General features: G+C 36.6%; 1 protein-coding gene across 1 annotated transcript in view; it reads right to left on the bottom strand.

The window, feature by feature from the left end:
• LOC106955892 (sushi, nidogen and EGF-like domain-containing protein 1) overlaps positions 1-18,963 on the bottom strand; it is a 90,055-nt gene that overhangs the window by 45,152 nt on the left and 25,940 nt on the right. The window contains exon 3 of the mRNA XM_015046328.1: positions 8,237-8,266. Within this exon, the coding sequence (XP_014901814.1) occupies positions 8,237-8,266 (30 nt within the window). The remainder of the gene's footprint in view (positions 1-8,236; positions 8,267-18,963) is intronic.

Below are 18,963 nucleotides of genomic sequence, written 5' to 3' on the forward strand. Positions count from 1 at the left end.
GGGGGGGGGCGGTGAGGACCAGGGTTGAGAAACACTGATTTACATGCAAGTGGAAAAAAGGGTTGGAAAAATATCCAAGAGTACCGACATCACAGCTGCAGAAAGTTGTCCAACAGGTTAAGGATGGCTACAAAGGTTACTAAAAATGTCCTGTTTGGGGTGAGAGAGGATGCTTTTATAAATTGGCTTTCATGGATCATAAAGGAATCCCAATTTTAGCAGCGCTTCACTGTTATAATTGTGAAAAGGAAGAGAAAAATTACAGACCAAAGTAAATTTTGACCACTTAGTTTGATGTTTCCTGCCTATGTCATGTGCAATTGCAATGTAATATTTAACACCTGAGCTTTACTCATCCTCAGACTGCTTAGCCAAACCCAAAACTTCAAATTTAAATGCATGCTACGTCGAACTTACTTTTTGAAGTAAAAATAGAAAAAGAGAAATAATCAATCTGAAAAACAGCCTAGTTGGCGGCTCAGTAGATTTATATCGGCAGCCATTTGCAATACTGCATTTACTGCACTTATCTGCAAGACAGAAGCTATTCCCCTTCAAAAAATAAAATCCACAAAGCCACTCAGGTGCCAAAAGGCTCTTCTGGGAACATCGGAAAAAAAGCAAAATCCTCTTCGCAAATGAAGAAAATGAGCCACTAAGTGCACAGACTTCCCAACCACTTGTGTTCAGAAAATAAGGCCCTTCATAGTAACCCCTTAATATCATCGCATAATGCAATGGAATATTTTTTTTTTTTGTAAATTAGGTAATTGAACTGGGATGCAAAGGGGAGAGAAGAAAATAGAGTGGGGGGGGGGGTTGATGGAAAACCTTTTGAGAGTTCCTTAAAACGTCTGGCAAAAGAACACAGGAGAGTCTGTAAAAGTCCTGGAATGACCCAGTTAGGATCATAGTGCTGTAAAGCAGCCCCAGAAGGACCTGAAAATGAAAATGTGCTGATGCTTCAGATCAAAAAATGTCTTTCTTCAATAAAGAAGAGAAGAAAACTTCAAAGACCAGCGGTGCCAAGCTTGCAGCAGCATTCTGGAAGAAGGGAACCGTTGCTGCCAAAATAGTTTTAGCCATTTAAGTTCAAACTTAATGACACATTTAAACATGAACATTTACAATGGAGATTAACCTTTCAAACATCTGAATGGCCATGGAAATATCTTATGTCAGGATGCTTAGTCCTTATCTTCACATTGATTAGAAATACAAAAAAATAAAATAAAATCTTTGACACCATACAAAGTTTTGTAAAAATATTCACATTCCTTGAACTCCTTCACATTACAACCCCAAGCCTCCAATTTTAAGGACGTGATGTAAAGGACTAACTGAGCGCAGTCTGTAATCATGTAGTGGGAGGAAAGGAACCCATGGTTTTCTGTTTTTTAACAATAAGAGGAATGCATTCAGTTCCCAGTCAACTCATAGTGAAATCACCCTTTGCTCCATTTACAACTACAGAGTGGTTAATGCACATCTCTACCAGTTTTCCACACCTATGCCATGAATATTGTAAGTTTGAAGTTTGTAAAATTAACCGGGTAGGGTAGAGTGTCTGGGAACTTCAATGTCCAAGTCTTGGCACAGATTCTCAGTTCAATTTAGGTCTGGATTTTGACTGGATTCACATTGTAGTTCTAACTGTATGTCCAGGGTTGTTGTCCTGCTGAAAGTGAACAACTTCCCCCAGGGTGTATCAATGGCCCATTCATTGCTCTATTGACACGTCACCATTCAATTTGATAAAAGAGGTTGATTCTTATGTCTTAACTGAATCCTAAACTGGTTGAAATTACCTTGTCTGTCTTGTTTTGTTCCTGTATAGCCCAGGACAATCATGTAAAAGAGATTTTTGTTTTTATCTTTCATTTTTTGTTTTGTTTCAACATTCTCTTTCTAATTAAACTAAAGCTACAAACAAACAACAAACAAGCTAAAAAATAATACTACATTAAAGCTACACAATTCCAGCCTGCCTGCAGAAAAGAAGTGGCTGTTTATGTTTTACCTGGCCAAGTCCCTGGTCAGTACAGCTTGGCATACAAAAAAGCTGTTGTGATCCCTAATTTGCATGGGAATTCATGTTCATGGTAATTAGGTATGTGCATACTGGTTGTGTACACACTGGCCCATTCATCACGACTATTGTTTTTGCTTTATTATTCAGTTGCAGGGAACAATAGCAGGGCCGTGAGTGCATAGCAAATCAGAAAAAAAAAGGGATATCTGAACACTTTTCCACTTGCGAGTTTTTTATTGTCCTTTCCTGAATCAACAAACAACCAAATATATAATTAAGCACATGATGGCAACATGGTCTGAGTTATTTGCTTCAAAACTAAGGCTAGAAAAGCTTCTGAAGTCCATCTCTGACTGCTAACAACAAATATATCTAAATATAAAAGGAAATTTACATGGGTTCATATGGTGACCAATATTTAATTCAAAGCTGGTAAAAAAAAAAAAAATATGTTGACATGAAAATCAAAACAAGCCAGTATTTCTTTTCTCCCCACTGCATGTTTTTTTCTAAAGTTCCCTTCTTTTTGTGCCTTTTCAGTTCTGCTTTTGAAAAGACATATGTCACTGGTGAAAAAAAAAATGCTTTGACGAGGCTGTTATTTCGTTCTAAGTGATAAACAACAAAACGTCCCAAGGGCGAGACTATCGTGCTCTCTTAAGTTAGTGTGACAAATTAAAAGCCACAAGTGCAAAATTTGACAGTGTCACAAAAAAAAAAAGGGGGAGAAGTCTGAACTGTCGTCTGCTGAGCCATGGAAGCCGTGCGTCAACTTGAAAACGTGTACAGTTTTGGTTGAAGATGTGCTCAGCAGAAAAAAATGCATGAAAAAACAAGCATCAATGCCAGGCATATTGATTTTTCTCCACTGAAGCCATAACGTAATCATTTACGTATACTAAGTTTTATCTAACTGCAGGTGATGTTTTGGAGCAGCCCAACCATATTACTGACTTAAATTTGGTTTAAAGATAAATAAAAAATAAAAACACAGACGGAGGTAAAGATGAGGGTGGAGGTGAGGAGGCTTTCCAACCTCAAAGACTCAAAGCTCATCACAGGGATAAATTGTCAAAACACCAGAGAAATTATGCAAAAAAAAAAACAAAAAAAAAACCTTGACAACATTTAAAGAAATTGCTTAGCTGCTGCTTTAGCAATGCACATTGTCCTTTTTGATTGTGGAAAGAGGCATATATATCTTTTAAGATGTGATATTTGTACAGAATGTAGATAAAAACAAAGTGATTATTTCAAATGTAAACTTTTTTAAACATTTTTGTATTCTTTTAAGATATGTTTGTCTAAATTCCTATCAGAAACAAACTTCTTGATTGAATGAATTTGCAGGGGTATGAATATTTGTTTATTTAAGGACCCCCCATTCATCTCTTCCACAATAGTGATTATTCTTCCTGCAGAGCGTAGCTGTAGCTAAAAGATGAAACAAACTGCAGCTGTTCTTATTTTGAACATTAGATAAGTTACTCTGAACTGCTCATAAAAGCCCCCTAAGATGAATAGTAGCAGAGGAAGAGTTTGAAAAGGAAGTACATTCCGAATACAACTCTAACCGAAAGGTATGGCCTATTGTCATCAAACATTTAGCGATTATTCCCTTAAACCACGCTTAAAGCCTGTAAAAATGGACTACCTTGCAGCTCTGTTTGGCAAGCGCCGCTCACACTGAGTGCAAACTGTTACGAAAGGCCAATGTGCACGAACAGGTGATGAGATCGGTCATGTTGCCTTGAAACAATAAGTCGTGCGAAGTGGACTTGCAGCGTGACTGAGCCAGAGAGCCATGGGACAATTTAAAGATTAATAGAACAAAGATGCATAAGGCCCACACGTGCATGGGGAGACATGCAAACTTGGAATATAAATGCTGCACGTCTGAATTTTGAACTTGTGAAGAAGATCTCTGACATCACTGCAACACGCAATTATTTGCCTCCCGAAAATTTAAACACCTAAGTATGTGGAATATTTCGATATCCTTCCTCGAAATCAATGATCCACAAACACTAAAAGCCATCATTGGCAAAACTGGAATGCTAGAAAGGTATATTGCATGTTGTCAGTGGATGCTCCCTCCGCTCATGTATGTTGTATGGTGAATGAATGTGAGGTGCATGTCCAGAGGAACTATTAGAAGCTTTCCAGTGTGAATGTCAGCTGCTGCAGTGTTATATGCACCAATGTTCGCTCAAAGATTGATGGGATTCTGTGTCTTTTCCAGAGCCGGCTTTGTGATTTCTTTTCTGGCTGCAAAACAAAAGGCCAATCAATCAGCTGCAAGAACCTGACCAATGGTTAAACAGGGGAGAGTATTATCTGCTTCCTTTGAGGATCAATGAGGAGGACTTCACATTTTCAAGGTTAAGGCCGCATATGTAGCTTTACATCTAAGCTGAAAGCTGTCACAAACGTTTTTGCTGTAAATCTGACTGTACAAAAACTGCTGGTCTTCTTAGGGAGAAAACAGAATTACAGATTTTTCTGTGGCTACAAAAAAAAATAAATAAATATGACAGGCTAGCAGGTGGCGTACAAAGACTCCAAAAACAATTCATTGAAAAATAAATGAATACAGTAATGTTGAAAAGCACTTGTTTCCAGTAGTTCAATAAAGAAAAGTCACAATATATAAACTGACTACAGACAGTGTTGTATGGTATTTCAAGCCTTTATTTCCTTTTAGTTTGATGGTTATGACTTACAGATAATGAAAAAAAAACAAAATTATATTTGTCAGATAATATTAATGTTAAGAAAAATCACATAACATTGTTTTTTTTACATAAATGTAGGTCTAATATAATCAGTGCTCATGTTCTGTATAAGATAAACACATAAGTACTTTTGCATTATTTACTGCCCATCTGTATTGCGGGGGCTGGATGGACAGATAATAATGTGTGTTTCTTCCACATTTTTTCCTTTCACTCAACTTTACATGTACAGACTAAGAGAAAATACACTGTAAATATCTTGTAGAGAGAGACCATGCAGGCTACTTAACCATCTTCCCTATGGTTGTACAAGTTATAATAATTAATAATTGTTTAGTAATATTCTAATTTATTAAGACCCACCTGTGCTGTTGGATAGTTTTGTTTTGTTTTTTTTTTCCCCAAAAAGGACACAAGGTCATGTTGGAAAATAAGTCTTAATCCCAACCAAGAGGAGTAAATGTTATTCAGAACAGAGCTGCCCTGAATAATACTTTACTCCTCTAGATTGAAAGTGTGTTATTTCAACAAGATTCAGCAGCCAGAACTGAAGAGTCTCACCGAAAGCATAACTGAATATGAAACTCTGCTCCGGATTTAACTAGATTTTTTTCCCCATCTTACAAAGTGCTGAGTTAATAGTGGTAAGCCAGCCTATCAAAAAACCTTGTAAGCCTTTCATAAAATCTTTATTTAAAGGACACACACACACATGCAGTCACCGACTCTCTCTCACACACACACACACACAGATTTCACCTGTCTCATGAGTGTGAAATTTGCATGTAAGATCCTCTGATCTGACGGTGCATTCATCAACATCACGTAGAAATCTAACATGGCCTAATTGTGTCAAATCTATTTTAACCCAGCTTCTTTTTTCTGTGATGGCTTCATTGGTTCACAGGTTTCCTGGTGAATGCACCCATCCTGCACCTCCTCTGATGAAAGTTGGCACCGTACCACCAATATTACATCAAGGCTCTCAGCGTGTGCCACCCCACGCTTATGCTTTTAGAGAGTTCCTGGCCTCCCATTCACAGGCTCCTTTCCCAATGCACCATTTTAACCCATCAGCATTTCACAGCGTCAAACAAAAAACACTCAGAGGTGACGGTGGTAAGAATTTCGCAGAAACTAAATTGTTTGGAATATGTCAAAAAAAAAAAAAAAAAAATGGCCAAAAGGAGGGGTCATGCTGGGGATCATCCGGCAGTCGAGGAGGATCGAGAGGCAAGCAAGAGTTGGAAAATGCCACGGAAATGTCAAAGCCATACCCAGCTAGCCCCCAAGGGTCTCCTTAATAACAAAAGAGTCTAATTTTGAGTTGGGGTTTTGGCTAACAGAAAATACAGAGAACACCCCTCATCTTCTCCCCCCTGAAATAAGATTGATATGTGCAATCAAAGCATCTGATTATGCAGATTACAAATATATCAGTCCTGATTTGCTTAATTCCTCAAATCCGTCAACAGTAATTTGGCCTTTCATGTCAATCTGCCCTATTTTCCCCAACAGTTGAGTTCCAGGTCAGTGGGCACAAAATTAAAACCACCACTGCTCCCAACAAACTCCTGAAGTGTTTACATTCCTGCTACTGTTTGCAGAGTTTAACAGATATTCAGAGCACAGTTAGGATAAATATATATATTTTTATCTTTTATTGTTTTTAAGATACACGTGGAGCTTTTGTCTGCTCAATAGCAAAAAATAACTGCAATAATAATTCAATGTAATAAATATATTTGGTGTTGAAAGAGAAAGGTTCCTCAAAAGACTAATTTAGCACTGACAAGTTATATTTAATATAATTCTTGGGTTGTGACTAAACTCACAACAGAGGTTTCTTTTAAATATGTATGTATGATGGCGTTAAATAATCAGACATGACAAAATAACTAATATCAAGTGTTTTAACTGATAATTTCCCACAATGCTTCAGTTGTTTAATTTGTGTCCTCTCACATCCTTTAAGTGATTAGGATCACAGATTACACATGTCTTTGCATCAGAAAAACAAGCCATTTTGATTCCATGGCTATTATGTCCAATCCCTCTTGATTTAACCAACCTAATCTCAAGTATGCAGCAGGGATTAAGATTAATGAAACTCACAAATAGATGCTGAAGACGCAGTTAGTATGTTTGCTTTTTTCTTGCACTTACATTTTAACTGCATCATTGCTGAAGTTAAAAACATTTTTGTTTTGTTTTGCTTTTTAATTTGCTGTGGTTCTGCTTTCATAGAAACATTTTCACATATGTATGTTACTAAAATTATTTATACAGAGACTGCCAGTAGTGTTCAAACACTACTGGCACAGAGCTGACTTAAAACACAAAGCACACGCTGAAGTTAATGACATGCATTAATGGCCAAAATGCTTTTATATGCAAAGTGAAGATTCAAACATGTCTATATCCCATCGCTGCTCTGATAATAATTTAACAAAAAATCGGAGCACTCAAGCAAAAACATAATCGGAGCACAAAGTTGAAAAGTGAACTTCTGGAACTCAGACTTTGTGCGATAAAGATAAAAAATTAACCAAATCTACTGCCTTGGATAAATCCTAAACAGGACAGCCTTAAGAACTGAATTGCAAAAATGATGCGATCATTTATTTTCCCAATTCGACATCATTTGCAAACTGACTACAGCAGACAAAATATCACTAAGAGAGAACTTAGTGGGAATTTCATAAACATGTTACAAGAACTGAAAACATTTAGTCCCTTGACTCAATACCCTAACATTTAAATACAGTAAGTCCCCACGATCCTGAACCCTATAATAAGCTTAAATGATCAAGTTATTTTTTTTTTTTCCCTTAAACAAATATTCTCCACCAACAATGAGCAAAGTATCAAATATAATACTGAAATACTCATGATGTGCAAAATGGTGGCAAAAGTTTGGCATCTATTACATAAAGAAGTCTTTAAAATGGCAAACATGCAGTTCTCACATCATGGATGGTGTCCTGGGTAATCCATTCTTTCAATAATCAAGCTCTGGTTTGATCAGTCAAAGTATTTTCAATTTTGTCTGAGGCTCATATCTCATATAGTTATCAAAGCAAAACAAACGACTTGTGAAAATTACTCATCGACTGTTGCAGTGTCCAGCAGAGCAAGCAACGCTGGGTATGTGCAAAGAAGGTCATCACAAATTAATTTCTCAAACTCTACGTCTACAATCTCCACATGGATCATGGATGTTTTTAAAAAAGCTCAAGTGAACAAGAGGTGCAGGAACATCTGAAAAACACAACATATTGTCATCTCTCGTTTTTATTCCTCATCTCCCAGACGGTAGATTCTGAGTTTTTAGTTTCCTTTTTTTTTTTTTTTTCTTCTGTCAACCTTAAACATAGCATAAAAGCAAACACACAAAGGAGCCCAAATAAATAAACAGAAAGTGAGTAAGCGACAGAGGTTATGTTACAAAGAATTAAAACTTCCCTACCTGGAGAAGTTGGTTCCTCACCATCTGCTGCTGTACAGAGAAAAAAGGAAAGGAGAGGAAAATGGAAAAAAAAAAAAAAATACGTGTTAGCTTTATTACGACCGTGTCACAGTATTCAGGACAGCAGTTTGTATGCAACACTGCTGATCTGGCTGCACTATTAACCATATACTGCAATGCCATATGCACATTTAGCATGCAATTCCCATGAGCATAACATATGCAAAACCAGACCTAGCTGCCATCTGTAGGGCGCTGCATCAGCAAAGCAACACATTTACTAAAGCAACACTGAGTTACTCTAAATCATAACCTGGCACTGGGTCAGGCCCTACCATCCCCCACCCCCTCGTTTAGGCTCCCAGTCCTGGTCATTTGCATTTGACTAATAAGCGTTCATCACTGTGAACCGCTGTAGGATTAGCCCCTGTGGCATTCACACTTGTTTGCTCCATCCTGAGATTTGAGGCTCTGGTCCAGTTCCACAGCTGAGATTTGGCCTGTCTACCGTCATTAACGAAATCTTCAATCTCCATCATAACCCATGAAATTGCTCCAAAAACTGTTGCCTGCAAGCTGATACAGAGGAACTAAGCTAAGGGCATTAGATCCAGGGATAACAGAAAGATGGCATTTATTATAGGAGATGATGAGAAATGTAAACCAATGGATGGATGGATGGATGGATGAACAAACGGGCGCTGAATGTACAGGATTTGCTGCTCTGTAGAGCAAAATATGCATGACTTTAGCTTTTTATAATACACTGACAATAACACAGCTTACCAATGCCTGCTTAATTCAACTGAATACTGAATAGATATCTGCATATAGAGGGTTTAAGACTGCATAGGACATAAAGAAGACATTAAGGCAGTTGGAGCGATTTCCAGCCACAAGGAAAAGCAGCATGAAGTGATTATTGCTTCTCTCTGCCTCTTTCCTATTTGTATTTATTGCATTTTCTCTGTTTGAAATTGATATTGTTTCAGAATTTAGTTTCTAAAAATTAAAAACAAAACAAAGCCACAACAACATGGACCTTTCAAGAAATAGGTTTCACCAGAAATGGTCTGTAATGACACATCTGTCAAGACCTCTACTTGGTCTAAATCTGCTTCGTCAAATCGAGCTCCTTCATGCCAAGAAAGGAAAAGGTGACTCCAGGTATTAAACAGACCAAATTTAATTGTGGGCCAGAGACATTCACACTGCTTTGAACGTGAGCGAAAGCCTAGACCAAAAGTCACACAAAGCCCGAGCACTTTGTCAGCCTCTCATCTGTCTGGCAGCAGACGCTCCCCTCGGTGTTTCCTCATGCATTCGGGCCAGCGTAATCCCCAACCAAGCCGTTCCATGTTTCGCTTCATGACGTTTTTTTTTTTTTTTCCCCTCCAGTTTTTCCTCCCTCCTCGCTTTCCATGGGGTCAAGGCAGAAACTTGAAAATTCTTAAGACAAGTTTTGTATACACACATAATTACACACTAGCAAATGAACAAGTAAAAAAATAAATAAGAGGAAAATAAAACGTATGCCTCCGAGCACAGACAACGCTTGACACCCACACATAAATACACATGCAGAGAAGATAAAGAAGCAGGACATGAAGGTGTTTTTTTCCCCTCTCTCTCTCTCCAAGTGTTGATGTAGTGAATCACAAGATAGCAAAGAACACCAGGCACACAAAACACTTGGCTGGTGTTCAACATAGACGTGTGAAATCACCCAGCATATGCTGTGTCACAAGGTTTATCTCTTGTGGATAAGAGCACCACTCTTTATCTAAAATTGTCAGAAAAAAAAACTGTTATTTCGTTTCATAATGAAACAAATTATAAGCAGAGTCTTGAGGATTGACAAAATTACCAAAGTTAAATGTCTAGTCTTGGGAGCATTCGATACGGACCAGAAACAAAGTAAGGCTGTGCATCACACTCAAGGTGCACACTCGAATGAAGCAATCAACGGTAGCCAGCTTAGGGCGGCTCAATCCGCTGCAGCAGTTAAACTTTGTTTCGAAGCAAATATGGAGATTGCCACATTTTCCACGCACGAAACCCCAAAGAGAATAGGCTTCCCTATAACTAAATGGCTAAAAACCAAATTGTGCACATCACTGTCATGACCACCAGTAACCACTGTTGTCAGACAACAGACAACATTTTTATCTGCTCGATACTAATCTTCAAAATTGTTCAGAACTCATCCAGGGAAAAGGCAAAGAATTGTAAAAAGAGAAAAACAAAGAAAAATAAAAAAAAACTCAGATGCCAGGGGAAAGTTAGATACAGCAGCTTTATAATGTTACCAAAAGTGAGAGGCAGAACCAAATTAATTACCATAGAAAATCAGATATTTTAGCCTTTCATTGAAATGCTGCTCATCTATTAGCCAAACCGTGTGAGAACATTCAAAGAATTAAGATTAAAATTCTCTCTTCTGTGTGATTATTCCTAATCTTTAGGGTTTTTTTTTTTTCGTTAGCAGACATATTTCATTCTAACATTCAAATATTTAAAGCCCCTAAATCCTAAAGCCTATAAAGCCTTTGTTTTGTTTGTCCTATTCAAACCAGAGAGCATCTTCATTTACCACATAAATGTGTGCTGCTTCAGTTAGTGAAATACAAAAATAGATATTAGCATTAATATCCAATCTAATAAAGACGTTCATTTTCAGACAGTGAAAACTAATGACATATTTCTAACCAATGTTTCATGTATAAAAACCCGGCATGTGGCAAATTGGAGCACTGTGAACGACAGGCGAAGGGGGGAAAAAAAAAAAAAAAAAAAAAAAAACGTGGGTTGATTTGAGAGGCGGATTTGCTAGTTTGCTTGTTTCAGAGGGCACCAATCTGTCTGTCAGACTGCAAGACTTCTTTAATGCAATCAGAGATGTCACAGCATGAAGTTATATAAAGGTGGACACTCCAGTGTCTGGGAATAATGCCGTCTACTGAGCCTGCAAATAGTGGTACAATGTGGCAAAGAGATGGATCCTCATTCTGTCTCTGTATTTAAGAACATCTTATAGGCAGCAGTGATATGAGATGTGGCATAAAGCCTCTGCTGAAAAGGCCGTATCATTTTTGAAATTATATTTTAAAAAAATTGTCACAGTGCTACTATGTGCAATCTAAAAAAGTAGTCAATAGGAATATCTCCAGTGTAAGGTTTTGTGGCTTATGACATGCATCTTAGAAAATTAAACCATACTTGAATGCTTTTAGAGAGAGGTAGGTTCTTTTTTTTTTTGCAACAGTCAATTAAGCATTAGTGAATGTGAATGAAGAAATAAAGCTACAAGATTGTTTTGTTTTTTTTAGTATCAGCTGAAAATAAGGAATGAAGAACTAATGCTGTGCTTTATTCATGCTTGGAGTCAAAATGATAATAAGATCCCCTGAAGTCAAATCTTTGAGATCCCACATAAATAAAACACAATGCACTTTTATATCTTGTTAAACCATTAGAAAACATAGTGGTGGACAACTTGATATTTTAAACATGTTGTCAATGATTAAACACAAACAATTAGAAGCTTGTTTTACTTACAGAAGTTAACACAACTCCAGATCCACTATGATTTCAAAAGTTTGAGCTTTGACATCTAAGACAAATCAAACTCAATTAGGAAAGTTAACGTTTGGATTTCAGAGAGATTATCCAAACTAAGTCATTTCAAACAAATAAAATGGACTGAAAAGGTAGAAGGAAATCAAAAATTAAAGTACATTTCTTATAAGTTCTTGTATCAATCAACGCTAAATGTGACTCGCAAGCCACTTTGAACTAGCTTGGAAAAATGGGATAACATTAAATAATTTACGTTACCGTTGATATTGTGAATAAAGGAGACAAGTCCAATTCTAATTGTTCTAGGAGTCATTTGTTAAGGTTAATGCAATGCATATGGACTGTTATCAGCAGGGTCACTTTGCATTAAATAGTCACATTGAAATGTTATTGTCGTTTACTTACCATAATTATGAGTCCTGTTATGGTTTCGATGTCTCCATTTGTCTGAGTAAAGGGTCAAAACAATCACTCCAGCAGATGGAACTATGATAGCAGTCGTCTCCACACAAGTTACATTTTCTTCATGGATCGTGGAAATGTTGCAGAGGGACTTGAGCTTAATATTTACCAGGGCAGAGTTTTTGACATTCAGTAGGTGTTTCTACATTAGCCATTCCCCAAGTACATTTACATAATTTCTATTCCAACTTTGCAAATGGTTCAAGACAGCAGGCTGCAGTGTGGGGTTTTACTCTGCTGTCTTTGCATGTATTTTTGTAGCAGTATACTTCTTCAAAATAGTTATTCTCTCTCACATTAATAAGGATCGTATAAGTCAATATCCAAATAAAATCAACCGTAAGGTCCAGCTACATCGAGCACCAAGACACAGTCAAACGTGTCCCGCCTGTGTTGAGTAGAGTGCATGATGCCATACAAACACAATCTGGGTAATGGATCTGTGACTCCTAGTTAGCAGAGTAGCACCGGGACTGACAATTAAATGACTGCCCAAAAAATACTCAAATTACATTCTGCTGAATATGTCAAGTGTCTCACATTATAAATATCTGGCATTTGCTTTATTAATATGTTTTTTTTTTATTATTTATTTATTTTTTTTTAGTTTGTGGCAGCAAATACTGAATGATTTTAACAGACTGGCAATAAAAATAAATAATCACAGACACTAAACTTATGGAAATCCAGTCTGAACATCAAAGCAGAGAAGAAAGAGGATTTATGAAAATATCCAGTGCGCAGAAAGTAACTGGGTGAAAATATTGTGGTTACCTCAAAGGTCAGAGGAGAATAGGCGGACCACTGTGATGACATTAAGAGTGGCTCAAATTACTACTTGTTACACCAAGTGGTAATCTGGTTGTAACAAATTACTGTCTCTGATGAAGGAAAGCATCAAACCTCCACACAGACGGGCTCCAGGAGCAAAAGACCACTTGGGGTGAATTTTTTGAACAGAAAACTCAAGCAACAATTTGTACAGGTTCACCAAAATTTGACAATAACACGCTGAAGCTCTGAAAAGTCTTTACTTCAAATGTATAATTCAGATCGTAGGATCCGAATGTAGCTTTAGCAAAATGAAAGCATGGAAACATCCTGCCTGAATCAACGACATAGGTGGTGGTGGTACAATGCCGTGCGGTACGGGATCTTTCGTTTGCACATTTTGAGCACCTTCGTATGTGAACATTGATGAAACACCACTGCCTACCTGAGTTTTGTATTCCTTGATGACCACAGTGTATCCACTTTCTGATTGCTACCTCCGGCTATGCAACGCCCTTATCTCAAGCTGATGTCTTGAACACGGCAGTCAGTTCACTGCACTCCAACGGCCTCCACAGATTTAATTTAAATAGAGCACCTTTGTGATGTGGTGTAGCAGATGACTCATACCGTGGATGTGCAGATGAAATATTTTTGCAACTATTTCAAGCTATCATGTCAATATGGACTGAAGTATCTGAGGAATATTTCGACAGTGTTATTGAATCTATGGCTGTGCTGAAAGCCAAAAAGCTAAAAAGGCCATCCAAACTGGCATTTAGCAAAATTAGCCTAATAAAGTGGCCAGTGAGAATGCATTTGTGCATATTTAAATGAGTCTTGATTACAATTAATTTGCTATACAGCAGTAGAACTGAAACTGCATAAACTGAACAACAGAATCATTTGAACATTGCTTTCTTTTCTAATAAAGAACAGTAAAAATAGTCTTAAAAGTTCAGCATTAAATTGTTCTCAGGCACACAGTTCTGTCACTGTGTGTGCTGCACATTAGCACTACAGATATCACCTTTTCTCATACCTCCTTCACACACACACACACACACACACAAGCACAAAGCTACTCCCCAGCCCTGAACAGATGCTCCACGCGCATCTTTCTCCCACATACTATCACCCTTTAAAGTGTTTGTTCCATCACAGCCATGCTTATTAACATTAAATCATCTTGGTATGGAGTGGGTGGCTTGCTGTGAAATGACTCACAGTTACATTACCAACAATAATTAAGGAGGCATTGTTGAGGCACTTCCTTATCATTAACTGTACCAACTAATGGCAAGGCGGTGCAGCAGAGTACCCTGGCATGTCAAATGAAGTGTTAAGCACCATCTCTTTGCAAGTAAATAACCCATCCATCCTCATTTTACTTTTTTTTGTCAGGAACAGGCAACCAGGTTAGACCTCTATTAAGAAGTGTCTCTTTGACGCATCGCTATAGAAGAAACAAGAAACACCTCATGTTAGAATTATATTGCAATTATTTGTTGCCTCTGAACCCCATCTGGGTTACAAGAATGCTTTATATTCCATTTTAGAGTTTTTTTTTTTAAAGAAAAGTGACATTCAAGAGCAAATATTTAGAAAAACAAGACATTTAAACAAACTGTGGAATGACTAATTGTTTTTCTTCATCACTGTGCTTGCCAACAGAAGCTGCTAAGTGCACAGAAGGAGTTAGGAAAAAAAAAAACAATACCAAATGTGTTGAAAGAACACATTACTGTTATAATGATTATGAATATTTTAATGAATGTGTGACCTTATTGCCACATGGAAATGCGGGTACACTGATAATGTCTGTATCTTTGAACTTGTATGGAAGGAAGCTGTTCACGCTTTGTATTCTCTCCTGCGAGAACCTGCATCTATTCTATGAGATCCAGGAGATTCACCTGGGTCAAAAGGGGCAAACAAAATTAGCTCCGATGCGTTAAATTGGGCACTGAGGGGGGCAAGGGGGGGGATCCATCTGTGCAGGTAAGGAGCTTATCAAGATACAGACAGTCTACAAACACAATGTCTGAGTAGGTGTTAACTGTACCTGTGTGCTTTCTGAGAAGGGGTAAGGCAAAAGGATGCATAACGCCACTAATGCAAAACTGTCCAATCAAGGTACCACAATTCATTACCAGAGGTGACCCAAAGTCATACCCCAATAACACCAGAGTGATTTTCTGGCTACTTTTGAGGACTCATGTTTTCTACTTTATTGTATGCAATTTCACAAAAGTCAACTATAATCATTTAATTGCATCTAATTATTATTTGTTTTAATTTAATTGACACTACAAGGTTTATAAGAATCCCTGTTGTGTCAAAATACAGGGAACAGTCCAGAGAATACTCCAAAGGTTAAAAAAAAATCTAAACTAAGAATACACAAACATGAAACACATCAGAAAATGAAATAACTGAAATTGCCAATTAAATGACCAAATCTAAAATACTTACAAAACATTCAGCAAATTATAACGTTTCAGAGATGCATTATCCATAAACTCTGTGTTCTCTGGTGTAGGACCCAGTTGGCCACTAATAATTACACGGGACTCATCTTCTTGGTCCAATAAATAGGTTTATAGCTGACAGATACAATTTTAACTCAGTTGGTTACCAAAAAAAAAAAAAAAAAACTATACACTATAGAACCCCAAAAAAGAGATTATCATGAAGTAGCTATTGACACTAAAAAGAACTGCTGCCTTCCTCCTCTTGTATGCAGGTCAAATTCAGAAGTGTTTAACACAACTAAACAAAACCAAATGAGCTTTTTGAATGCTGAAGCACATGGAGCCTATTATCCAGCACAAGCTGTTCCCAGAAATTTTATGGTAATTTCCACCCCTTTTATGTATCTCACGCTAATGTTTACTTCAATTATTATATATTATTATTATATAGATATATAAAAGACAAAACTATAAAACCAAAATTAAAAATACCTCTATAAAGGTTAAAAAGAGATGGTGAGGACTGCGATCTTTTATTATTCAGATCAGTTTTTATCTTAATAATTTAACACCGGCAGCATGAGAAGCTCATGCATGAACTCTGGATCCACTTAATGCAAACACCTGCAGGAACTACCGTCAGGAATGTTATGGGCTTTAAATTACATATCTAGATAATGAGGAGACTTAAAGAGGGCAAAGTGTGGTTTTCATAAATGCTTACATCGTAATCCTTTACTTCACAGTTTAAAAAGAAAAAACGAAAACGGTAAAATGAGTGTAATTTAAGTTGTTTTGCTATCACTGATCTTGAATTTATAAAGAAGGGTTGTTTGAAGCTCTTCGTGAATATTCCTCATATGCACTGACCCGTTAAGTTCAACTGAACTCGCTGTAAAGAAAAACGTAATCTGCATGACAGAAAGAAATATTATAATGGGGAACCACAAATGGTGAACAGAAGTACCACTAATACTTTCACACACCCTAATGTGTTCTTGATGTTATTGGCAATAAATCAAAAGCACGTGGTTCAGAAACCAGATTTGTGATTGGTGAGTCAGTGAATATCAAAAATATCCCTTAAGAGTTTGAGTTACACTCAAGTCAGGTTTGAGTTAAGACTAAGTCAACTGTCTAAGACACCAAACTGAGTTCCCATTTCTGCTGAATATGCACATGTATGTATTTTACAGTTGTCCACATCCTATATGAAACTAGCAGACATAAAAACAAATCATCATCAATCCACATCAAATTGTCTCTCTTCTCATTGTGTATCGTGTTGTTCACCAAATGACAAAGAATCCCAACTTGAAAGAGAAAACTGAACCTTTGTTTCCTTGCCAAGTGTGTGTATGAAGTGTAATTTGTTCACATCAAAGAAGAGAAAGCCCTGATTCACTGCACTGTATTCCACATTGTGAGTGTGGGAAGGGAGGAGGGGAGGAAGCCTCGCTGCTCCTAATTGGATGTAATCGCTAGAGGGAATAAACCAGCTTTGGCCTAAGGGTGGGGGAAATGAAAAGACAAAGGAGATGTTTAGAGAAGGCTGAAAATGCTAAAATTTCTCTAGAAGGCTAAAAAGACACAGTGTGGTTTTAGCAAGCCAAGGGAAACAGCCTAATGTTCAGAAAACTTTAAATAAATAAACACAAACAAATTTGAATTAAATGGGTCTGGTATGTTTTTTTTTTTTTTTTGTCCTCGTATTCGTAGAACATTGGCATGTGGACCGGCCGTGGGGGGAAAAAAAAAAAAAAGGGAATTTCAGACAACAGTAGCACCGTATTGAAGTTAATTAAATCTGAAATGAATTTAAAACGTGCTGCACCACTCATTTGAATAACCCTAACTTTACCAGAATGAACAAAGGACACCAGCCACATTAAGTTTTATATTAAAATTTTTGTCAGCTTAAGTAAAACACCAAGGAGAAATATGGAGCCCTGGCACTGTTGACAGTGATATACAAAATGGTTTTAAACAACATCTACATTTTAAATGACTTTTTCTTGTTCAAATCGAATCGACTAGGTCACAGTTTCTGCTCATCTCATTGGAATCCTCTCTCTGTTGCACTCTTCATCTCCATCTGCGCCTCCTCTCTAAGATTCTGTTCACCGATGATGCAACCACACTGCAAACTAAATCTGATTAAATTTTAATTCATTTAGCCACATGATTAGGCTAGAACCTAAAAATACAGCTTATTCATTCATGTCATTCTTAAAAAATAAAATAAAATAAAATATCATCAAATATCCGTGCGTTTACCTAAGTCAGGTTGTCAATCTTACATAATCATAACAATCAATGATGATATATATTGGAAATATTATTATTATTAATTCTCAGTTCAGTGTAAATGACTCTACCATTAAAACTGACAACAAACACAGAAAACAAGTTAGTTGCATGAAAACAGAAAAAAAAACAAAAAACATTTTACTACTTTGAGCAAAATTATATTCATTCCATTTTTTTTTAATCAATATTTACTTACTTTACTTGATTCAAACATATACGTTTTACAAGTGTTTCTTTCTTGGGTTTGAAGGCAAAAGGAAAAAGAAAGTCAACAAACCTGTCTGAGAAATCAGACAATGGGCACATAGAAGGTGTGAAAAGACATAGTCTTAGTCAAAGCAGATGAACATTTTCAGAGGTTATAGGTCTTAAAATAAATATAATAACTCAAGGGCAAGTGAAGATAAAACATAAAGTACTTCGGTAAAGTGTCTGTGTGTTTATACAGAGTACAAACACACAGACGTAGAGATATAAAAGCACTAAGCTAATCATCAGAATAAGATACTGAAACAGGGTTTAAAAAGACATTTTAAAATAGTAAAACACCATTGACTGAAACAGGCAACATGGCCATGTGTTTGCTCCTAATATAAAGAATATAAAGACTCACAGAAAGAAGGCATTAATAAAATACGCTTTCTCATACCTGGTAATACTGTAGTTCTTCAGGGCAAATCACATTAAGATGTTTTATCATAACTTAAAGTAGAAATTGCCCACAAAGCTCTAACTCTTGTATCTTCAGGTAAAACACATATCATACTTATTCCAGGTCGTCACATCATAAATAGAAAATCGGTGAATTCATGTTCAGTTATTATTATTTTTTTTTCCCACAGCTTGCTAACTTATATAGTTAATGTCTTTGAGGTCCAAAAACATTTAACAACTTAGCATTGAGCTGCCTAGTCTGAGGTAGACTATTAGATATGACATTCTTTTAGAAATATAAATGCTGTATCAGACTGCAAATAGTGAAAGAATTATTGTTTTTATTTTTTGACCTACTTTCATGTTCTTAATTTAAACCAGTTTTTTTTTTTTTTTTTTTTTTTTTTTTTTTTTTTTTTCTTTAAAAAATTTTTTTTTATTTTTTCAAAAAACATATTTGGCAAGGGTTTTTTTGTG

Source organism: Poecilia latipinna, unplaced genomic scaffold, assembly GCF_001443285.1.
Source record: "Poecilia latipinna isolate Pla-1442-1.1 unplaced genomic scaffold, P_latipinna-1.0 Scaffold774, whole genome shotgun sequence".
Lineage (NCBI taxonomy): Eukaryota > Metazoa > Chordata > Actinopteri > Cyprinodontiformes > Poeciliidae > Poecilia > Poecilia latipinna.